Source organism: Phoenix dactylifera, chromosome 5 (assembly GCF_051530095.1).
Source record: "Phoenix dactylifera cultivar Ajwa chromosome 5, Ajwa_hap1_PhDact_Kaust_v1.1, whole genome shotgun sequence".
In the NCBI taxonomy this organism is placed as follows: domain Eukaryota; kingdom Viridiplantae; phylum Streptophyta; class Magnoliopsida; order Arecales; family Arecaceae; genus Phoenix; species Phoenix dactylifera.
Window position 1 is genome coordinate 4,741,021 of NC_143194.1, and position 25,004 is coordinate 4,766,024.

Below are 25,004 nucleotides of genomic sequence, written 5' to 3' on the forward strand. Positions count from 1 at the left end.
CATCTTTTGAAGGAAGAATCATACTCTATTACCGAGTTGGTGCCCGCAGCTCTGATTTGTATTCATGAGTACTCTCCAATGGAAGAAAAGAGTGAAATGATAAAAAAGTCGCCTGAAGTCATCAGAAAAACTCCAAATTCAGAAAGAGCACTTGAAGTGAGAGAAGTGAAAAAAGACCATCGAAGATCAGTGCACTGGGAGTAGCTGTTTAGATTTATCTACCTTAGAGAATCCCTTGAGGCAACACATAGCATGCATGCAACTTTGTGCAATATGGAGTAAATGAAGAACTCGTTGAATGCATAGTGAAATATAAGAAGCAAAGCCAGACACCTGCTTATTCAAGTGGTAAATGAAATTCAGAAAAAGCTCTATTTTCTAACTGAGCAAGCATGGCGGAAACTAAAGTGATCAGTTAAAAAGAGATATCATGCAATAACTTCATTACATTATTGTAGTAAGTTAAGGTAATTTTGCTTCGGTATGCTGAAACTACATTTAGTGATGACTAAAGCTTTATTTTTCACCATGATCATTGTGATACTTACAAGAGGAAAATCTATAAAAATTACTCCAATAGCATATTCAGAAATGTTGGGCATGCTTTCTAGCTTCTTTTACAATGCCATCTACCTATTAAATTTCTTTTGTGGTATTTTTTCCCAAAATCTTTTCAGCTTCTATGCAAAGGCTCATTTTTTATAAAGCTACATTTCCTAACTCTTTTTACAATATTCCATTCAAAAGTTTTGTTTTCTTTGTTTTCCTGTTTAGCACTTTGTAGAGTATCTAAGTTTCCTTTTCTTGGAGAGTCTTTTTATCTCCTAAAAACATAATTTCCTACTGGTTCAATCGTTTGGGAAATGTAAAATGAGATTGAACCATTAATAAGGAAAGAACCCATTCCTTAGCTTGAGCAACAGAAAAGAAGGTAAGACAAAGGAACTGAAAGATTAGGGTTTATATCCCCTTTTTTACTTTCTTTTGATGTCAAAGTTCATGTTTTTGTAAAGCTAAAGGAGATCCTCATTTTACAGCCACATCTATATATATATGTAAGGAAATTATTATTACAAATGGGATAGATAAAGTCAATGCATGGAGGCTTGTAGTTTTATATTAGAAATTCATGCTTATTTTAGGTGGAGGCTTGTATTATATTTCTATCGAGACATTCTAACATTTAATTCCACATTTAATTACCCTAAAAATGTAATTGCTCCATAGATACTAGAGAGTGTAAATTATTGACCATGGAACCAGCTTATTTCATTAAAAATTTATTTGACATTAGAGATATTCACAAAACAAAAATTTACTTTGGTTGCTCATAACTAGGAAATATGATGAACTCAGGTTTGACAATTCAAAATAAGATGCAATAACACCTGTGGGTAAGTCATTCATCCTTTGCATGAGGCAGTATGAGTTAGTTTGACAGTCATCTATGTTACTGAATGACACCAATCGGCTCATGAAACAGAATGTTGAAATGAAAATGGCAAATACAAGAAACTGACATGCTTGCTGATCTCAATGTGCTTCCTGGACAGAGCATGGATGCATGATAAAAATTCTTCAGTTTTGAGTGTTAACAATAGAGCCAATGCCAGTTACAATGACAGAGTCAATGCCAGCAAAGATAATAGAAATAGTTCAAATGTTTTTTGAATTATCTGATCCTTCGGATGAGGAACTAACTGGGAGCACAACAACCTCTCGTAGATAACAACCTTTTGTATTTTGAATTGTAGCTAACAGTCCATAGTCAATGGTAATTATCTTGTCAACAAATTCTGTAGCAGAAACTTGTATAAATATATGCATCCGCCTGCCTTGCTGGGTGTGGTGAGATTTCTCAATTCCATTGTTCTATCATTTTTTTACTTGGTATCAGAGCAATCAACATGTCTTCCGCATCTTCTTTGACTGTTAGCAACTTTGTGACACTTCGTCTCAAACCAGACAACTACCCTTTATGGAGAGAATAAGTTCTGGCTTTGGCAGAAAGCCAAGACTTACTTGGTTTCCTTACTGGAGACACTCTACCACCTCCAACTCATCTCCCAGCTACTGCTGATAACAATGCAGCATCGCTTCCCAATCCAGAATTTAAGAAATGGAAGACCACCGATCGTCTTCTGCGGGGTTGGATCATCGGCACACTAGGAGAAGAGGCGTTGGGTCATGTCATTGGTGTTGACACCTCACAGGGTGTCTGGATTGCCCTCAAGGAAGCATATGCCCAAGCTTCTCAAGAGAGGCAGTTTCAACTCACTCAACAACTGACGTATATGAAAAAAGACTCAGAAATGTCTCTCAATGACTACCTACGCAAGTTTAAAGGCATCTGTGATAGCCTAGCTGGGATTGGACACCCTGTCGATGACAAAACTAAAGTCTTCTCTCTTCTTACAGGTCTTGGCAATCGCTATGAACCATTCACAACATCAATGCTTAAGCCTCCCATGCCTTCATATGGTGAGGTTGTTCCCCTCCTACAAAGCTATGAAACTCGGATTAATCTTCATAGCCCTGATACTACTCAATTCTCGGCCTTCTTCAATCAAAAAAACAATTCCAAAACTCAGACCAAGACTTTCAAGCCCTCTGGCTCAACATCCTTTTCTTCCCGAGGTAAAGGCTTTATCCCCACAGACACCTCAACCAACAAATCCCAGACTCCAAACACCTCATCCTCTCCCTTCTCCAGAGATAACAATCGGAACAACTCATGTCAAATTTGTGGTAAGAGAGGCCACTCTGCTCTGAGATGTTGGCATCGTTTCAACCATTCCATCCAGCCGGATAATCTCCCTCAAGCATTTGCAGTCAACAGCCTTGGTTCTGATCCTCCAATCGAAGAATGGACTTCTGATATTGGTGGGTCTGCACATATGACAGCACATGCAGGTATTCTTACTAATATACGTCCGTATAATGGTGTTGATAATGTCTTGATTGGTAATGGAGAATTCTTAAGCATTACCCACGTTGGTGATGCAAATATTAGCACTGGTTCTTCTCAGCTCACTCTACATAATGTGCTTCTAGTTCCTAACTTAGAAAGGAGTTTATTATCTATTGGCCAACTCACATCTGATTATCCAGTGAATTGTGAATTCTCTAATCATGATTTTGTGATTAAGGATCGGGTGACACAACAGGTGTTGATGAAGGGAATAAAAAGGGGTAATTTATATTCCATCAACACGTCTCCAGCAGCCTTTTTCTCTACCAGATTCAGAAGGGCTTCAGCAGAGACATGGCATAGGCGACTTGGTCATCCTCAGGCTGTTGTGATAGACAAGCTTCGCCAAATGGGTCTTATTCAGTTTCTTGGCAATAACACAGCTCCATTATGTGAGAGTTGTCAACTAGGAAAAAGTTCTAAGCTTCCATTTTTACCTTCATTGCAAAAGACTACTGTTGCTTTTGAAAAGATTTATATAGATCTATGGGGACCGGCTCCTATTTCCTCTGTTCATTCCTTCAAGTATTATGCAGCTATTGTCGATGATTTTACTAAATTTATATGGTTCATTCCGTTGAAATTTAAATCTGATTTCTTTGAACAATATGTGCTCTTCGAAAAATATGTCATTTGGCAATTTAATGGCTCTATTAAAACCATTCAAACCGATGGTGGTGGAGAGTTTATGAACACTCGGTTTATAACTCATATGCATAATCAAGGAATTATCCATCAAGTTTCTTGCCCTTACACTCCGGAGCAAAATGGAACTGTGGAAAGGAGGCATAGAGTCATTCGAGAATTGGGCATTACCATGCTAATCTATGCCAATATACCCAAGCAGTACTGGGTGGAAGCTTTCTCAACTGCTGTGTTTCTCATCAACCGAAATCCTACTTCTACGCTTCAGTGGGATTGTCCCTTCACTCGGTTATATGGTAAATCACCTGATTACTCATCTTTGCGTGTGTTTGGTTCTCGATGCTATCCATATTTATGGGATACTATGCAGAACAAATTTGATAACAAGTCATTGCCTTGTGTTTTTATGGGTTATAGTGATCGGCATAAAGGTTATAGATGTTTTTATCCTCCTACTGGTCGTACTTACATCTCCAGGCATGTTATATTTGATGAAACAGTGCTTCCTTTCAAGGCTTCTGATGAGCATAAACCAGGATCTCCTGAACCACTAGTCACTACCTTCCAAGAGTGGACTACATCCTCACAATCCTTAAGTGTTTCTTCTGCTCCTGTCGCCATCACAGAATTGGAAGATCCACCTGTACCTGATATTTCTTTACCAACTAACTCTAATGACACTTTAGCACAGCCCACCTCAACCACGGTCTCTCCTTCCCTTGAACCTGAGATATATTCATTCCCTGCACTGCCTCCTTCTCTTATGTCCTCAACTACACAGCTTTCTTCAACAGATACACTTCCCCATAATTCTGTTGAACCTGCCACTACAACTATGTTGGAGATTCCTCAAGCTGCAGCCAATTCTCAGTTAGCATCATCTCATTCCATGATTACTCGTGCCAAAGCTGGAATTCGAAAACCAAATCCAAAATATGCTCTCCTTCATTCCTTTGCTGATATTCCAAAAGAGCCACGTAATCTTAAAAGTGCTCTATCGCATCTAGGGTGGAAATCAGCCATGGTAGAAGAGTTAGACGCCATGTCTTATAACAACACTTGGCAGCTGGTCCCTCGAACTCCTTCCATGAATGTTGTAGGCTCTCGATGGGTATTTAAGGTCAAACTAAATGCAGATGGTACATTGAGTAGGTTGAAAGCAAGACTGGTCGCAAAGGGGTACTTACAGGTTGATGGGGTTGATTTTTCAGAGACCTACTCTCTAGTTATTAAACCAGGCACGATCAGATTAGTCCTGTCAATTGCTATTGTTAAAGGCTGGAATATTCGTCAACTTGACGTCAAGAATGCCTTCTTACATGGTTTTCTCTCCGAAGAAGTTTTCATGGAGCAACCTCCTGGGTTTGAACACATAGATTTTCCTGATCACGTTTGCTTATTACAAAAAGCCATTTATGGGTTGAAACAAGCCCCTCGGGCTTGGTTTAATCGCTTCAGTACCTTCTTAATTGCACTTGGTTTCATTTGCAGCACGGCAGATCCCAGTTTATTTATTCATCATTCAGCTGAAGGTATTCTAGTCCTGCTATTATACGTGGACGATATCATACTCACAGGGTCCTCTCCTTCACTTGTTCAGACCTTTACAAATACCTTACATCAGGAATTTGCTATGAAGGACCTTGGCCCTCTGCATTATTTTTTGGGTATTCAAGTCTCGCCAGTTTCGGATGGCATTCTTCTTCATCAAAGTAAATATGCAGTGGATGTTCTAGAGAGGGATTCTATGCATGAGTGTAAGCCTATTGCTACCCCTATGAGTCAAAAATATCAACCAAACTCAGACTCGTCTCCTTACTCTAATCCTCGACATTATCGGTCTTTAGTGGGAGCTTTACAATATCTGACTTTAACACGTCCAGATTTATCTTATAGTGTTAATTATGTTTTCCAGTTTATGCAGGCCCCAACCGATGTTCATTTTTCTTTGGTTAGACGAATTTTAAGATACGTCAAGCATACAGTACATTATGGCATTCACATTCAAGCATCCAGTTCTCTGAATCTTTATGCCTTCTCGGATGCTGACTGGGCTGGATGCCCTATCACTCGTCGTTCTACGACAGGGTACTGCACTTTCTTGGGATCTAACATCATATCTTGGTGTGCAAAGAAACAAAGCACAGTATCTCGGTCAAGTTCAGAAGCCGAGTACCGTGCTATGGCTCATGCTACTGCTGAAATTACTTGGTTGACCTTTCTGCTCAAGGATTTAGGCATTCCACTTCCACAAGCTCCTGCTCTCTATTGTGACAACTTAAGCTCCTTATTTATGACTGTTAACCCAGTTTTTCATGCAAGGAGCAAGCACATAGAACTTGATTATCATTATGTTCGTGAAAGGGTGGCTTTAGGATTACTTATTACTCAACACATTCCCACTCATATGCAGATTGCAGATATCTTTACCAAGGCTCAATCTCGGGCTGCTTTAGACTTGCTACGCCACAAACTTTGCCTGGTTCCCATGCACAGTTTGAGGGGGGATGTTAATAATAGAGCCAATGCCAGTTACAATGACAGAGTCAATGCCAGCAAAGATAATAGAAATAGTTCAAATGTTTTTTGAATTATCTGATCCTTCGGATGAGGAACTAACTGGGAGCACAACAACCTCTCGTAGATAACAACCTTTTGTATTTTGAATTGTAGCTAACAGTCCATAGTCAATGGTAATTATCTTGTCAACAAATTCTGTAATAGAAACTTGTATAAATATATGCATCCGCCTGCCTTGCTGAGTGTGGTGAGATTTCTCAATTCCATCGTTCTATCATTTTTCTACTTTGAGAGCTTTTAAGGAACCAATCTGAATGATCTTGCTCCCTAGGTACTATTGCCCAATATTCAGCTGGTGTTTTTTTTTTGTTTTAATATAGAATAGATGAAAGAAGGACAATAACCGACTACAACATTAATATGGACATTGTACTCTGCAGAAAATATTTGAGACTGTCACAAAACCAGTGTCTTAAATATGACAAAAAGATGAATGAAATCAGTGCCTGGAACAACATTACCACAAAATACAGGCGTGGATGCTATATAAAACATACCAGCAATGTTTATTGCCCAATTTGCGCTGTGGAGTAATTAAATGTTAGTACGAAGAACCAGAAATAACTGATCCCCACAGTAGGCACTACTGCCATGCAAAGTCGAGAACATAGGTTGGTCAAATAAGCCTATATGCAGTTCCAACACCGGATATAGACTTGGTCTCCAACTCTCCATGGACAACTAAGACAAAAACCAAAACCATTAAAACAGTATCATCTAAACAGCATCCTGTAAGAATTAATGCTGGAGACTTCTTAAACTCAGAATGATTTGCAAAAAAATTCAGAACAGAAAAAGAATAACAAATGCTTCAGATCAAGCTGCCACCAGAGAGGCCTCTATAGCCTCACTTTCCCACAGTGCAAACATATTTTGGCTATGAAAACTGTGAGCTGCGTGACAAAAAGCAATCTTTGTAGAACAACATCAAGCCTGCCTCCAATTCAATTTCCACCAATTGTTCCCCCTGTTATTACAGTTCCTCCAAAAAAGGACCATTTAGAACATGACTAAACCAAAGTAACTACAACCAATTCTCAGAAATTTACCAAAACTCAACCAGAAGATTTAGACACGTATATAAACCTTTACAAGCATCAACAGTAGCACTACTCTCAGTTTCACAAAGAAATACTCCAAGTTTGTCAATGAGTATCTAAAAACCAGTCAAGATAGGAATCAGACAAACGATCAACACAAGCAGCACCAAGGCCCAGACGCAATACGTGCACTTCCTATTCCTCTTCCTCAAAGCATTGGCAGAGATGAGGCTATCAGTTCCACCACCAATGTAGTCTTTGGCACGAACCACATTCTCCTCGATGTCATTTAGCTGCTCCCCCTGCACCTCCACCATAATTGCCATGTCGAGAAAGACTTGATGCAGTTGCATCAAGCTCCTCTGCATGTCGCTCACAGCCTTTTGCCTCTCCATGATCTCCAAGTCCACTTCACCTTTCTTGTCCAATAACCCAACCTGGCTGCCACCTGAGAGCATCTTCTCTATCACCTCCTCTGATGCGGCTTCTCCTGTAGCATTGAAGTACTTCCTCTTCAGGGCTTCTTTGTGCTCGGCGAGTATCCGCTCTCTTAATGACTGAAACCCATTCATCATTTCCCTGAGCTTGGTTCTCAGGCCATTGGCGACCGAAATCCTAGTCCGGTCGACGGGGCTTCCTTCGCTGAAGCGAGCCGATAAGCCACGGTTGGCAATGTTGGATTGGTCGAGAGCTTCGAGCCTCGCTTTGATGATCTTGGCCTTGCGGAGGACGGATACCACGTCGGAGTCCATCCGGTCCCTCAGCCCCCGGAGGACCTTGGCGCTGTGCGCCGACTTGGTCTCTTCGTGCAGGAGCTGCAGGTCGAGCAGGAGGCTGGAGATGTCCTCCATCGCGGATTGGATTGCTCCAATCTCTTCGAAGAAGAGGGAGAGGTTCTCTTCTTCGGCACAGCTGAGCCCTCCCGCCTCGAGGTCGAGGACCGGGTCGGCCTCCAAGTCCTTCAGCGCCTGCTTCTTGAGTTCAACATAACTCATGAAAGACTTCGTCATGAGATCATTCATCTTCGAAACAGCTCTTGATACCCGCCCTGGAGGAATAATCATTCAAAACCGCCATGAAAAGCTGAGCATCATCTCTCAAGAAATGGACGAGCATTGATAATCCAAACGGTAAAATGAATCAGATTGTTGAAAACTTCAATAGAATCATACCCCCCAGATGGATAAATGGATTAAATTACAGGAAAAAAAAATCAGTACCGTCGGAACCTCAGACGGCTAGATTGATAAATTTGGTAAAAGAAAATTCGCCACTAAAATCCAACCAAATGGCCAGGTGAATCAAATTGTTGAAACAATTGAATCAAAAGAAGAAAAAAAATTGAAATGATGAATGGCTTTTTACGGAGCATACCCAAAATCTCCAAATGGCTATAGTGTCTGATTTCGATAGAAGGAAAGATCAGAGGAACTCAAATAGAATACCTGAATCTGACTCCAAATTTGGGAAGAATCGTTCCGGGTAGCCCGTGTCAGCGAGAAACTATCAAGAAAAGAAGGAAAGGTTAAAGAAACCCCGAGAACAGGGATCAAAACTCAACAAGAAATAAGAAAGAGCCATGGAAACAAACCTCACTGAGAATCAAATATAAATAAAAATAACAAGAAAAACGAGGGGAATTTGAGATGATTACCTGAAGAGAGAGAAAGAGAGAGAGAGATGTGTCCTCCCAAAGATCCAAGATTTCAAAGAAACGAGTGGTTTAGGGTTCGGGTTGCGAGGAGGAAACAGAGATAAAAAGGGAAACTTTATAATTTTCCATGCTTTAGAGGGAGAGTTCGAATGGAGAGTAGCGTCCTTTGAACAAGACTGAACGAGAGGGATTTCGAAATCTTTCGGTTACGTTCTCGTTTTGGAATATGGGGAACGAAAAATATAGCCGTTGGCCCCTCGAGTATATGCTTCCTATTCGCCGTGCGATGCGCATAGCGGGCAGGGGAGATCAGGGATGGGCGCGAAGGATTTTGGAATTCTAGCCAATTATCGGCGTTTGGCTGCCGAGTTTCGGATAAGATATTCGCTTCCTTAATCAGGACTAGCCTGGTAACTTGAGTGCTGTTTTTTCTCTAGGTTTATGTCGAGCATTCATGATAAAGTATGGTTCCATCATGGTAAACCAAGTGATGAACCAATTGCCCTCCTGGAAATTAGGTACGTGTTTAGGGGTCATTTTTTAGAACATCTTCCTATTTCCACAGTGTCCAGGTATATGAATACCGTTCTAATTATCACATTTTGCATTAATACTCTTCTAAAATTAACATTGCATGCATATACTCGTAAAACATTTATTTTCTATTCTATCTTTTTTTTAATCTATATTTTTGTATATGTATCCGTACCATCTAACGCAGTTAAAAAATTAACGGTTTCAAATTAAAATGACTAAAATATTCTTAATGGATATATGTGCAAAAAGAAACATTTATAAGACGATCACGATGGAGGACAAAAAAATAATTTTAAAATTTTATTTATTTTTAATTAAAATAAATATAGTTTTTATTAATAGTGTTAGAATAACCGTTATATATGGGGTATTTGTGCAAAAATAATTTTTTATGAGGGTACAAAAATAAATATAAATTTTAAAACGGTATTCATACAAATTTTAAATTTTAGAAGAGTATTCATGCAAAAAATCCAGTTGTATAAAACAATTTGTATGTTTAGTTGCAAAGGTCCGCCATTGAAACCCTCATCTAGGGATTACCTGCATGACAAAGTATAGCTTTTGAGTACAATCATGTAAGGCTTCTTCGTAAATTAGCCTTTATAGTCATGCTAATCTTGAGGACGCTAATTAATTGGTAAAGTCATTGGGGGTTAGTTTTGATTGTATGCATAAGAAAAGGAGACTGACTTCTTACAAGTTGTAGTTTGTTGTAATGGGTACTTGAATAGACTTATGCTTAGATTTTTTCTATTGCTTTTAGTCTTTAGGGAGCATTGTGCTTCCCTTTTGTTTCCTCCTTTTTGCACCTGAATACAGCAAAGATGATGGGATTCCCTCTTGGTTAGTCAGAAAAAGAGCCATGTATCAGCAATTAAAGACAATTAAAACACGAGTGCAGTTTACAGAAGGTAGGAATATCAAGTAGCCCCTAAATCTCATCCTATATTAAATTGTTGGAAATTTGTTTGCACATAAAATCACCTTTAAGAGGTTTAGCCCCTACAAATGTTAAAAAAAAAAAAAAAATGAAATAGGCTAAGATATTCTAAGATTTTGGTTGATACAATAGGTATCAAAATATCAGCTAGTAATATAAAAAAAGATAAATATAAATTTTATGCTTTAATTGTAACTTTTAGTAATAAAAATTAATTAAAGAATAGGAAGATTAAAAATTTTAGCCGATATATTTAGAATATATCCATTGATGTTGCAAGATATATTGGTTTATGTTGTCTAAGTAATTGATAAGGACCAACATAATGCATTTCTTATCTATATGCAAAATATTAATATCTAATGATTAAAGGTCTGGCTACTCTGATAACTATTTCTCTACACCTAGAATCACAACTGTAAGAACTCTTCTTGTCATTGCTTTCATTCATAAACTAATTATTCGTCAAATAGATATCAACTATATAAGACAACATAAAAAGAAAAATATAATACCCTTCGAATATGTTAAGTTATAGAAAAACTTGGTAGATAATTTAAACAAGAATTTATTTAGGAGCAGGAATCCTGGAGTCGGTTGATGGGGCTTAAGCCAACCAGTTGGTCACTAACACTGAATACCCAATATTTATAACCAAAAATCATATGAAAGAGGTTCAATATGGTAGAAACAAAGCTGACTGGGGATTTCCGAGCATATCTTTTAGAGAACAATCTCCTCCCATCATTATGGTGGGTGCTCATATTAGAGACAAGATAAACTAAATATTGAGTTATACTCTTAAAGAGTCCAAGGCAAAGTTTGTAGTGTACACTCATGTGAGAACTATTATAAAAGCTGTGATTAGGAGTTTGGACTAGCCTTGATAAATTTTTATGAAAAATAAAGATATTAAACACAAGACCTTTAATATGTGTTTACCATATAAAGAGCCAATTAATTCGTATTGTGTGTGTTATATATAAAATTTTGAGAGAAAAACCTAGTTCAAGATCTAATCCACTACGACTTCTTTTGATGGATATAATTCATAATACTAAGCAGGGTTCAAGTCTATTGTATAGTATAAGTTGTCTTGTGCTTCTATTATATGATTTTAGTAGCTTTAAAAATTTGAACCTTTTATGAAGAATTGTTAGAAAATTTTAGAATAAATTACAAAAATCTCCTTAAAGTTATATTTATTACATTCACACTCAAAAGTTTGTAAAACCTACATTTACACATAGTTAAATAAATGGTATTAGTGATTTCGTTTACCTCATATAAAAAGTCAAAATTGCCCTGGAGTGATGAGTAAATTACAAAAAAAATCATGAGATTAAAGATAAATTATACTTACATTCAATAGTTTGAAAAATCTATGCTTATTCTCCTGAGGTTTATTTTTATCCAATACTTTAACCCATAACTTAATGGAATATTAACCAAATTGTTAACTTAAATAGGATCTAAATATCATATCAAAACAAATTAGAAAATGATCAAATTAGTCTTAAGTAATATAACATCTATCCAAGGACGAGTCATGAGGCACCTTGGGTTTGGAGCTTGATATTGATGAATCATCAGAAAAAAGCTATATACTAAGAAAAAAGTAGTCTAGATCTCTCAAACAAGTGGATTCCTCTAAAATTTTTTGTTGTAGAAAATTAGTATCAAGAGTTTTGTTGTTTGAGCTCGCCTGTTCATGGTCCAAGCCAGGCCATAGAATCGCAAGTGAAGTACACTCTAAGAAAAAGAGTTCTCACGCACGTACTAATTTGGATCCTTTTGATAATATTGATAATAGGCTGCTAGAGTTATCATAATTCTATATGTAGACATAGAAACTTCATCCACAGCGACAATGTTAAGATGTCATGTCTATGGTATTGGACAAGTAGAACTCGAAATTAGTAAACGATAGATCGGCATCCCCAATTTTCATGATGTGGTGGGTAGAAAAGCGTAAAAAAGAATGCTCGTTGTCAAATATTGGTCGAAAAGTTTATTGTATAGTTATGTTGGTCATTTTAAAAGTTTAATTTTTTGGGTGCAATTTTTAGCAAATTAGCATAATTTCTAAAACAATTTCCAACACAGAGTACTTAAGGGAAAAGGTGTTGGGCCACTCCTCATTCACAAGCAAACATATAAACAAAAAGAAAAGAAAACATTATATCCATCATACACAGTTAATTCATCTTCAATAACAGAGCCAGCCACTTCAATAAGGTGATAAAATAGACATAAAAGGATAACCAAAATGGAACTTACCATAAAGTAACAACTAAACATGCCTAATATATATAAGTCTGATAAACACAAAACATGAACAAGTCAATAAAAGTCACCAATCCATAATATAAAGTACTATTGTTTGGATGACCAAGGTAATATGATTATAGTATTATTCAAGTCTTCTGAGCAAATCCCTTCCTAGGCCTTGGGCATGGGTGTTCCCTTCACAACTGTGACAGGGCAAGTGGCATTGGACACCACATAGCTGCTCACACTTCCAAGCAACAGCCTGCATCCAAGTGCCACTATAACCTTTTAGAATAGATGCTTCTTTTTAATACAAGATAGTCAAATAAAAGAAATGAGTGGTTATTACTCAAAAAAAAAGAAGAAAGAATGAATGGCAAATTAAGATAGACCTTTTAAAGCTTCCTAAGCCCCTGCTTCCAACTACAAGTGAGTCTAGTTTTAGATCCTCCACTGCATCACAGAGCTTCTCCCTTGGATCACCCCAATAAATCTTGGAGACCACTTTCACCTGTTTCCAATCAACAAATGGCATCACCAGTTTCTAAATAAATAAATAAATAAATAAAAAGCATAGACCAAACACATGGATTTAGGAACAATAATTGCATTTCAAGTCTATGATTGACACCGTATTTAGCTAGCAATCAGTCTGTTCGATTATCTGTAACTATGAGTTGCTCGAAAATTTTCGAATGTTCTTTAATTTTATACTCAATTTAATGACTCTGAACCAAGTTTTGTGTTTCTTGATTCTAACTAAATTCACATGGTATTAAAGTTCTACTACTTTTGCTATAAAATAAAATAAAAATGTTTGATCAGCCTGAAATTTCTTCTGTCTATAGCGAATGACTGCTAAGTAGGCACATAGCCTCACCCCTCACATTTTCTGATTGTCTATAAAAGTTTTATAAGCAATAATTTCTTCCAGTCTTGCCATAAACTATTATTTTCTATAGGCATATGTTGGATAAGATATCCACCAAAGGACTATGGTCATCCGAGATGAAACCTACAGTGTTCCGATTTCAGCCCTGATCCAATCTGATGAAATTGTTTGGTTTCATCTTACGCAACCTAATTTTTAAGAGAGTCGGAATGGATCTAAAACTTAAAACCCAATCTGATCCAACCTGACCCATTAGCAGCCAATTCTAAGACAGTAAAAGAAGAAGAGATGCAAGCCATTACCTGCTTAGTCTTGGATGCAGTGTCCAGGATATCCAACACCTCCCTATCCGGATTGATCCCATATTGCTTTGATAAGTTCATCTCTCTGAACTCCTCAAGAGGAATCAAGGCTGCAACAGTTTTAAGATATACGTTAGGAACACCCACAAGAGCTTCCAAGCTTAGAAGCTTAGACTTCGAGCAGAAGAAGTTGATGGCACAGACGTGATCCTGTGTCCTCCCACAGCTTCTTCTGCGCATGATCAGACTTGCCGGACTGCACATGGATCAACACGATGCGATCGCCGCCGTCCACCAAGTTATCGACGGCCCACCGGACCGCCACTTTGCTCGATGCCGAGTAGTCCATGCCGATGCCCACCGTCCGATTTCCTCCCATCCCTTCTCAAAGTCTCCCTCCAAGTTTCTTCTACCTTGGAAACAAATGAAGTATAGAGGTAATTAAGAACACCAAAAGGAATATGCTGCTATATTTTGGGCGTCTTGAGTCTGAAGGCACTGAGGGAATAGGAGACCATCTTGGCTCTTATGTCCACTTTTAACTTATTCCATGTTGGCTTTATTCGATAAGGTCGTCGCAATCCTGGTTAACTATTACAGGTGGGATACCATAACCTTACTCTAGAAGGCGCTACATAATACTGGAAACCGCTGGGGATTGTTGATTGATTACTTTGGATTCTGGTTGGACAAAGACAGGAGTTAAGAAAAACCGCTTTTGTAATGGGGACAAATCTATGGGCTGCTCTGGTTTTCTTGGCGGAAAGAGCATAGAATATGTTACAAGTTGAACCATTCAATGGGTCAACTACTGACTTGGAAGAAGGCTTAGAAGGCTTAAGACTTGATCAATTGGAGTTGTCAAACTTTGTGAAGACTAATGACACACAAAATGCTGAAAGTTATCCATCCAGTCACTGTCCAGTGACTGGTCTTATGTACGAGTTGATGATGATCAGTTGAACAGTACCTAATCTATCTTCTATATATTGTATGTGTTTCATGGTTGTGTGAAGAATTTCTCTTTAGAACCAATGGATGAACTAATGTTTCATTAGGAGGAACAGACATTATTATTATTATTGTAATGATTAAAGGATTAAGAAGGCTCCTTTAAAGTTGCTTTAGAAGGCTTCTTTAAGTAATAAAAGCTGGGCTTTATTTGTTTTCTTATGGAGAACCAGAGGAAGGAGACAACCACTTGGCCTCTGAGAGCCTGGCCTGTCCGGTTCGACCTCTGGCTTGACTTTGGACGGGCCTGGACAAACACTTTTAGCCCGCTGGATTAGACTGGGCTCAAATTGTCTTGGTCGATAATGTTGGGGCTGGGTCAGGCTTGGTCAAACTAGGCTTGGAAGTGGCCCAAGTCACACATGATTCAACCAGTTTGCTGCTGCTGCTGCTGCTGCCGCCGCATAGGGAGTATTAACAGGGAGACAATATGTTGCTGATGTTTATTGGTTAAAAGTTGTTTTACGTAGACACACACACGTGTATCCATTTGTGCTTGACATTTGCTTTAAAAAAAAAATTTACAAAGAAGCTATACCAACCAATCAAATCTTTTACACATTGCGAGTTGCAAACTCTATAGACTGGCTCAAGTCCAATCCCTTTGTGCTAAAAGAAAAGTGAAAATTTAATAATATTTTTTTTTAAAAAAAAGGTTGTATGGGTGGATTGAGAGAGATAGAGAAGACGAGTAATTCAACTATATTCCATACATGGAACGAAAAATCCTTTGAATGGAGAAACACAAAATGGATCTGATTTTTCTCTTCTTTTTTTTTTTTTTTTTTTTTTTTTTTAACATGGAGATGAGATGAAGGGTAATTGAGTGGATGATATATATATATATATATATATATATATATATATATATATATATATATATATATATATATATATATATATATATATATATATAAATATTTAGAATTTAATTCTAGGGATAAAAGGTGGATTTTTTTGTCCTATTTCATGTAAGAAAATTTAAAGAATTTATTAATAGTCCAGATGAAGAAAAAAAAATCTCCAGATTGGTTGAAATGATAAAAACAAATAACAAAAATATAGAAATTACAAATTTACTGCTTATAAAAAATAAACAATGAAATATCTATTAATTCAAATATATATCTTATGAATATGCATATGGGACAAAAAATCTGATAAATTATACTGGAAAACTAAGAAATGATTAACATTTGTAGGTGATTTTTTTTTGGATCTATATAGATCTACGAAAATAGATTTAAAAAGATTGAAAAAAAATAAAATAAATAGAGAAGAATATGACAACTGCCTCAATATTCTAAGAGTCAATAGGAGGCTATGTTATCATAGCAAACTATATAAATTACCTTTAGTAATCTCAATTTATTATTTATGGATCTTTCAAAAACACTTGTATTAGAAGGAAAAGAAGAGTACAAATATTGAATCTTTTGATCTAGATAAGATCTGATAATAATATTTTTTATCTTAACTATATCTTAAATTTAAAATTTTAATAGATACATGGTTTAAGAAGTTAGAATACCGGGCAATTAGTTATTTAATTTATCCTTTCCATTGACATCCCGTTGGATCTGTCCATGCTTTGTTTGCATATAATGGAGAGAAGAGAAAAGAAGGGAAAATGGATGAGAGAAAGTAATAGAAGAGAAGAAAATTGAAAATAACTTTCTCTTGTTTGGATGTAAGAGAGGAAAGCTAAGAAATTTATTTGAACCAATTGGTTTAGTGATGAATGAGTGATAAAAATACTTATTATGAGTATCCGGTATTCTTCTTTGAGTTTCTTCCCTTTTGAAGAGAAAAATTGTAACTTTGGAGGGAACTAACTTCTATATGTTTATCTATTTTTCTCTCCACTTCTCTTATTTTTCTAACTAAACGGAGAAATTTGACTTTTTTACTCATTTTCTTTTCTCTTGTCTCTAGTTTTCTCAATCAAAATAGTAGTGTCATGGAGCATTACTTTATAATACTAACATAAAAATAAAATTAACTTTTGAAGAATTTTAATTAGCTAAAAGTTAATCTTGATCTTTTAGGGTTAAAATGTTAGATATCTTAGAGGCTAGAAAGGTATTGAAGTAATATTATAAAATATTCATTCAAATTCAACAATTGAGTAATTTTTTCGAGTACAGTCCTTATTTTCTAGAATAAGAGTGAAGGCATACACACATCCTATAGGCCTCATGGGAGATGCTAGAGTTTACTTTTGCATGTCCTCTAGAAAAGTCACATCCATCCATACTACAGCTTGATGCATGATCCAAGACTTGTCATTACACTATTATGATGTTATTAAAACAAACAATAACGTACTATTTCAATATATATTGGCCATGACCATTATCATTATCACCATCATCATTGCTTATGATTATTATTATCCAAAGCGTATCGTATGAATATGTTCTTCCATATTTTTTCCTAGCATGATAAATATATCACCCTATTTCAAGTCATTGATTGTACTGTAAATGTTTTCCATCTCCTTTTTTCTTTTTTCTTCATTTTGGCTTGTGTAAAATGTAACTTGAGTTAATTTAATAGGCTTAATCAAGTAGCTCGACAAGTAGGCCAAAACCAACTTGTTTATCTACTTACGTTATGAACTTAGTTTTTCCTTTTCAGCAAAATTTCCAACACTAACTTTATTAAAAATAAGATGGGTACGAAAAAAAACAAAAATAGACAAAAAAAAGGAACATAGGAATAAATAAAACAAGTAAAAAAAGAAAAACAAAGGCAGTCCAATCGGTTCAACAATTTCATGCAATATCATAATGCTAAACTCATATAGTAAGTAGGATAGCTAGCCCTCTCTTTTGTTCATAAAGATGTGAAAACTGTGTGGCAACCATATGCATCATGTGATTTGCATTGTCACTTTATTTTCTACTCCTCATCACTACCTTGGTGCCTCCCCATGTTGTAGCCATGGTGCTTCACATGCACCTCCATGCATTTGTACGTAGTTTCTAATCGATATCTTCATTTGTGTCTCCTTACCATATCCTATACTAGCCTCCTCTAATTGCCTTGCTTTTGTACCGGAACTGCCTCGTGTATTCAAAATTTTAAAAATAAAATACGATATCTGATACTCACACTACATTGTCCCCTATGCACCTAGATTCTACATTGCCCATTCCATTTTCACCTTCATAGTGCACCATCCTAGTGCCTCTTGCATCACGCGTCAAATCGCATTACTTAATTACTCAATTACCTCCATGCTTCTGCATGTACCTCCTCGCGGACATCTCCACTAGTTCCTTCTCATGTACCATGCTTTAGCCTTCTTGAATTGCTTTTTTATCACGTCTCAGCATTTTCACAAATGACTCCTTATTGTACTGACTCATCCATCACTTTATTATTGACTCTGGCATCATCTTATTTTTCCTCCTTTGTTGTATTATCTCCATCACCTTCTCACATGTCTTTAGGATCCGCTCAATTGCTATTCGAGTGAGGTTCTTTAGCTTCAACAACATCTCACGAGCTTGCCTCCTATATTGTTCAACAGTGGTTTCTATTCTATGCTCGGCCTATCACTACTGAGCTTTATTGCTCCGACCACCAGGCATTTCTCTTATTGACATCACTACGAGCCTCCTTATCTTCCTATCCACCTTCAAATATGCCAAGTTCACCACAAACACTCTACCGCCATAACTTCTTTGATTTGATTGAAGAGAAGGAAGAATTCCTTCAACTCAATTAATTCGAATCTCCCAAAGAATTTACAAAAAGATGAAAAAATTGGTGAAACTAGGGTTAACGTTCCTTTTCTTTCTTTGATGATTAATAAATTGAGATGGATAGCCTTTATTTGTACTAATGAGGTATGTTCTTACATAATACGGATTGGATTGTCAAATAGGACTAGTTTTTCCAAAATAAACATAACTAGTGGAAATAAATACAAAAAGCTAAAATCTATCTTGATTTCTATATTAATTTTGCCTTCAGTTGCGGTATCTAATTCTTTCTACATTGGAAGATACATTAGATCAAAATCTTTTTAGAAAAAAATGATTTGCAGCAGTCCATTTTGAGGCCCAAAAGGTGAAATTTCGGCTTGTTCTCTAGCTATGCCTTACCTTTTAGGGATGACGTCATGTTATAAATTTCCAAAAGTTACCCCTTTTATTTTTTTTAAAAAAGATTATTTTAGTTCGACATCGTATGGCCAAATTATGGCCTCTGAATTTTAGCTCATGATTCAACTTCTCGATATGGTGGATTTCGATCTTCGACCCTATCTGGCCCTACCCGTAGTAGCCAAAGTGAGTTGTAATATTGAGTTTGGTGGTTCTCCTAGATCATTCTTCTTGACTTTTGCTACTACCAACTATGTTGTAGCCTTATTTGCCTTCACTGCCTTATTATCGTTGCCAATACAAGGACACATGAAAAAATCTCTCGCAAAAAAAGGGACATAATTAAAAAAAAGAGAGAAAGAGCAGAATGAGAGGGGAGAAGTAGAGAGAGATGAATAGAATGGGAGAAGAAAGGGATAAATGAAGGGAGGGGGTTCCCTGACCATAAAAAAGCTGAGGAAGCCAACTAGAGTCCATGGACCCTCTTTCTAGTCAAGGAAATGGTTATGAACTTGGGCTGACTTGATAAAAAGATAAATATCCTGAAAGAAGTAGATGATTTTGTAACTTCGTTCTTTGATGCATTGAGATGAAAATAAGTGCGTTCAGGTGTATTTGAATTGCTAGACTGCCTTTAAAACACCTCCCACTTTTTATACATTTTCCCATGTCTTTTCCTAGTAAAAGTTACTATTTTTTGCTTTAATTAGTTCTAACTATGGTTTGTGTATTTCTTTGATGCACTTTAACTACTTTTCCCTTTAAATAAAAAAAGAGAAACATTACCTGATTCTTTTTCTTCATAATACCAGTTTTAACCTAAGTTCATGAAAATAATTTTTTGGTTGTAAATTGATCTAGGAGGATCCTCAAACTCAACATGGACTACTTTAGCTATTACAAGTATCCAAGAATATCATCAAACTCGATGTGGAACACTTTGCCCACTACGAGCATCCAGGAGGATCATCAGACTCGATGTGAAACATCTTAGCTAGTACGAGCAGGGCTTGATAGGTCTAGAAGAAATATATGCTATATTAAGAAGCCAAGTTGCATGTAAAGTTTTGGAAGATCATAACTTGATCATACGATGTCTGATTGAGACAATCTTCGTTTTTAAATTGGGTGGCTTTTCTAGATCTACAACTAGAAGTTGAATCAGGTCAAAATTTTATCATTTAAACCCTAAAATAAATTGGTTAAATTAAATTATTTTTTTTTGGGTAAGACTTTGACTGGGTGTAGCTCTTTATTCAAGAAGAATCAAGTAGAACGATAGAAGATAGAGTTGATGTAAAAGTCAAGATCTACTTTCTCAAATATTTTTATTTTTTAAGAATATTTTTAAATTTTAGCTTTTTTAGAATATTTCTATTAGTTACATTTATTTTAGCGTACCTACTTTTATTCGAGTTGGAAGAGAAGTCCTATCAAATGATAGTACCTACAGCAGAAATATGATCAATCTATCCAGGACTGCAGTATTGAGTTTCATATCTCCCTCGAAATCTCCATCGACGATCATGCAGTTTTCATGAAGTACATTAGAGGTCTTCTACGAGAGCATCCAAAAGAAGCTAAAGCTCTTCGAAGTTGAAGAAATCAGCGAAGCTAGCTGAAGGCCATGTGGATTGAGGAGAAAAATCATCCTAGAAAAGATAAAAAAGGAGATAAGTTTAAGAAAGGCAGTAAAAAATCAAGCTAGAAGGGGAAGCAGGGCAAGAAGCAAACCAACACGACTTAGAGAAATTACTATGATCATTGTAACCTCTATGGGTACACCAAGAAGAAGTGTTAGAAACTTCATCTCGAGTTGTGCTAGAAGAGGAAGACGCAGAAGGATGATGATTTCAAAAAGGAAGAAAAGGCAACTCTCAATGCTGATGAAGTTGAGGAGCTGTTCGAACTTGAGGAAGCATACTCCAAATTGAGTCTGATGGCGAGAAAATTCAACTAAAGCAGATCTAGTGGTATGAGAGAAACTCTTCCGCCTGAAGATCTAAGTAAAGCAGAGCATCACTAAAGTTATTGTAGATCTTAGAAGTTATAAGAACCTCATCTCTAAAAAGCTAACTTAGAAGCTGGGATTGTAGATGAAGCCTCATCCACATCTCTACCCTCTTGGTTGGATTCAGAAGGACATCAAATTAAAAATCACCAAGCAGTGTACCTTCAAATTTGCCATAACTAAGAGGTATATTGATGAAGTAACTTGCAAAGTAGTTTCTTTGGGTGTTTGCCAAGTTATCCTTGGGAGCCCGTACCTTTAGGATCGAGATGCAATTTTCTACTAGTGTCTGAAGAAGTATCGTGTTGTAAAAGATGAGAAGGAGTTTATGATCAATGCCTCCAGAACACAAGGTAACATTAACCTTACAGCTACTGCCCAAGCAAAGCGACTTGTTAATGCCTCTAACAAATTTGTGATGATGATACGAGAACCCGATACTACTTATGAGAGGCAAAGCCCTAGTTCCTTGGTTTCATTGACTGATCTCCCGAGATCAAGATTGAGAAGTCGTTATTATCATCATTGACAAGGAAGGACAACATGGAGCATTCCTACCATGAAGTACAGATGCAGGAGCAAGCAAGTGGTTCGATGAGACTTGAGAGCAAAGAAGAGCCAGGCTAAAAACCATCTTTGAGCAAATCCAGGTGGTTTATTCGCGAGATGGAGACGCAGGTATCTCTCAACATTCAGTTTTGATTTAGCGAAAGTTAAATCTCCTAAATTGGGAGGGCTCTGATCTAGGAGAATCCTCAGACTCGACATGGACTATTTTGGCCATTACGAGTATTCAAGGGGATCATCAAACTTGATGTGGAATATTTTGGCCATTACGAGTATCCAAGAAGAACATCAAACTCGATATAGAATATTTTAGCCACTACCACTATCTAGAAGAATCACTAAACTTGATGCAGAACACCTTGGCCACTACGAGTAGGGTTGGACATGATCCAGGAGCAAGATCTGCTACATCGGAAAGTCGAGTCGTATGCAAAACTTCTGGATGTCATTACTTGGTCATACGATGCCCGATTAGGATAATTTTTTTTTGAATTTGGCATCTTTTTGAGATCTATAACTAGAAGGTTTAATCGAGCCAAAATTTCATCGTCTAGGCTCCAAAACTGGTTGGTCAAACTGAAAGTTTCTTTTTAGATATATCTTCTTAAAATTTTTTGTTTTGTCTAGAATATTTCTAAATCTTGGTTTTTTAAAAATATTTCTATTAGTTATATTTAATTTTAGATACCTATTCGAACTAAGAGAGGAGTCCAACCCAAATTATGAAAGGGGGGATCTTGCTAGTATTATAAATAGGGGCTATGTACCTTAGTTTAGGAGGTGTAGATGATCAATGAAAGAAAGGAAGAATTAAGGCCTACTTTTGCAATTCCTTCCATCTTTTTCTAGTTATCTTATGAGAGATTCGAGTTGAGTAGGTTGAAGAAAAACTTTATTCTCCCCGATCAGATTATAAATAATAATCAGTCATATTTATATCATTTATAATTTTCTATATGTCTGACTCCTAATGAATTTGATAATATTGTTTCTCAATAAGTTGGTAGTTCTATTCTTGCTGATTTTACTAAATATGCTATTTTTGACATGAAAGTGATCTTTCTCTTTTCAGTGGCTCTTGATAATGAATTATTTTAGAATTATAATAGGCAAACAATTTGCAAACTGTATTCATCAATCCTTAGAAGGAACAAATGACTAATGAAAACCTGAAGAAATTATATTTCAATATGGGATGAGACAAGAACAAGAAATCTCTTGATCTCAGTGGCTGACTTTTCATAATATTTCCTTTATTAATGATAATATTCTTTCATTACATAGATCTGCTACTATATTTGTTAGACGATGAATATGCTAGTGCTTGAAATTAGGATCAAGTTGATTCCACTGCTAGTTTTGAGGGAAATGCTGATGATTTGTGCATATATTGAAGTGTGCGCATAGTTTATTATATGGTTAAGAATATAAAAGAAAGGAAACCAAAATTTTGTATGTACATTTATATTCATTATGCTTTGTAAATCTGAGTTAAAATCTTAAAAACACTGGTTCAATCTACTATGAAGCTTTCATCTGAATGTAATAATTTAATTTCGATTTACTATCCGCTTTGTTCCATCTGTTAAAAGTAACATAACCAATAGAAATAGTGCAGTTTGCACAATTTTGAGTTTTGAGAATGAAAAATTTTATCTATTTAATTTATACTGATTTAATCTTAATGTGATGGACAGCTCACTTATGCATTCATCCGAGATAGTTCCCAAAAAATAATTTAATAAACATTCTTTGCTACGTTTTTTTGAAGGTCATAGAATTTACATTATCTCCTGCACAAGTCCTAATGGCCCATATATATGTACATGTGAAGGGGTATAATGGGTTGGTAGTAGGATATTTATTTAATTAGAGAGATAGAATATAATAGAGGCTAATATTGCAAGGAATATGGAGGCTGGTGGAAAGGAATAGACAACGAGGAGGAATAACTTGGAATGGAGGAAATAAGAGGGAAGAGCTCTCAACGGAACAAAAACTTAGCTTCTCAAACTTATTGGTTCAGTACATGGGGTGGCCTACTATCTCTAGGCCTCAACACCAACCTATTCAACTCCCAATCAATCGACTTATACTACAGCTTTTCTAGAAATTACATTGGCTTAGTTACTGCCTTATTCCACTGCTAATCTCGAATATTTTGGGTCATTACATGATTTGGGGCGGTGAGAAGCAAATACATGAGAACTCTCACGAACACCCTTTCTTGCTTCTTCCGACCTCCAGTTGATTAGATTGACTAGGGCTGTAGAACTCTAAGTTGGAAAAAGGGCCTTGGAGTGCTAAAACCTTATACAGACTTGAACGCCAATACCTTAAACTCCTACAATTCCTTGACCTTGGGGCCATTCTTTTTTCTAGTGTATCGTTGGTGTCATATTCTTTCAACAAGTTGTGTCGGTTGCTGTGTCAATCTTTATATTTATTCTGACCCAAGCTATCAAAAATGCAATATTCATAGACAACATAAATGCTAGCAAATAGAGTAAGGCCAAATGCAAGAAGGAAACAATTGTAACAGTTGATTTGGATAGTGACATAAGGAAGCAAACTAGATTGTTGAAAAGATCATTGCCTCCTAACCTCAGCATTGGAAAAACTGAAAAGAAATCCCTTTGATTAAAGTGTGAAGAAGAATTGAGAGTGTTCAGGGTCAAAAAGAAATGCAGTTTCACCTAGAAAAGTAGGTTGAATGAAATCTGTTGGACTAATTTTCTTTTGGTAGTCAATTAAGTTTAAACAGACAAAAAGTACTGCTGCAAAAGGTGCACCTTGGAGAAATTTTTAGATAAGCTGAGGTTGCGGTTAGAGTGGGTATTAGGATTAGTTAAGTTTTGTTGCAAATAGTAACTAGCACTTGAAGTGAAGAGTCATAATCTGACTACTGTAACTTAAATATGATTATCCTAGTAATCATGACAACATAATGGTCCAAGGCTTGTCATGAAGGTCCAATTGTCATGTTCCTATTTTGTGGAGACAAATTACATCAAGGAATTTAGAGTTGGTGGGCACCTAAATCAAAATTGACTGAACCATGTTTTCCTTGTTGCAAGCAATCAACTATCTCAAAGCAATGAACTAGCCGGCTATTTTCGACCATCTTTGGCATGAAAGATTTGTCATATCAGGATATGGTAAAATGTAGAATATGGATGGTCACATGATTACGTTTATCTAGCATCATTTGCACAATAGTTATGGCATTTCAAGCATGTTTTGCACAACTTTTTAATCCAAGCACCTACTGAGCTTTTTGTCTTCGTCACCCTTGCACCACTGTCTTTTGCCCAAGACTAAGATGTGTGCTCTCTTGATGATTTTTCTTGGATTGCACGCATTACTGCACAAGTAGTATGATTCATGTTTTTCATTTATTATGTTTGTGAATGGGTATAATAATATTCAGCAATCACTAGCCGTTGCTCATATTGCTCCATTGAG

The 25,004-nt window shown here is 36.4% G+C and overlaps 2 protein-coding genes across 3 annotated transcripts; both read right to left on the reverse strand.

The window, feature by feature from the left end:
- Positions 1-7,144: 7,144 nt before the first annotated feature.
- SYP112 (syntaxin of plants 112) lies at positions 7,145-12,440 on the reverse strand. 2 transcript variants are annotated; one of them, XM_039129422.2, is made up of 3 exons: positions 8,891-12,440; positions 8,682-8,739; positions 7,145-8,284 (listed from the first exon to the last, which is right to left on the reverse strand). In XM_039129422.2, exon 3 carries the CDS (start codon positions 8,256-8,258, stop codon positions 7,353-7,355), a length of 906 nt encoding a protein of 301 aa, XP_038985350.2. In that variant the 5' UTR covers positions 8,259-8,284; positions 8,682-8,739; positions 8,891-12,440; the 3' UTR covers positions 7,145-7,352. The 2 variants fall into 2 exon arrangements, with proteins under 2 accessions (XP_038985350.2, XP_088577573.1); XM_088721447.1 differs by having other exon boundaries at positions 8,682-12,440.
- A 132-nt stretch (positions 12,441-12,572) lies between these two features.
- On the reverse strand, positions 12,573-14,366 carry LOC103708617 (Adenine nucleotide alpha hydrolases-like superfamily protein). Its single transcript, XM_008793633.5, has 4 exons — positions 14,040-14,366; positions 13,836-13,945; positions 13,034-13,152; positions 12,573-12,903 (listed from the first exon to the last, which is right to left on the reverse strand). The coding sequence occupies exons 1-4, from the start codon at positions 14,212-14,214 to the stop codon at positions 12,813-12,815; spliced, it is 495 nt and encodes a 164-aa protein (XP_008791855.1). The 5' UTR covers positions 14,215-14,366; the 3' UTR covers positions 12,573-12,812.
- Between the last annotated feature and the right edge of the window lie 10,638 nt (positions 14,367-25,004).

Excerpts from the sequence above, each read along its gene's own strand:
- LOC103708617 (XM_008793633.5), bottom strand. The coding sequence starts at position 14,214 with ATGGGAGGAAATCGGACGGTGGGCATCGGCATGGACTACTCGGCATCG. Across the intron at positions 13,946-14,039 it reads GTGGGAGGACACAGGATCAC|CCTTGATTCCTCTTGAGGAG; the intron begins GTCTGTGCCATC and ends AAACTGTTGCAG. Across the intron at positions 13,153-13,835 it reads CTGCATCCAAGACTAAGCAG|GTGAAAGTGGTCTCCAAGAT; the intron begins GTAATGGCTTGC and ends GATTGGAAACAG.
- SYP112 (XM_039129422.2), bottom strand. The coding sequence starts at position 8,258 with ATGAATGATCTCATGACGAAGTCTTTCATGAGTTATGTTGAACTCAAG.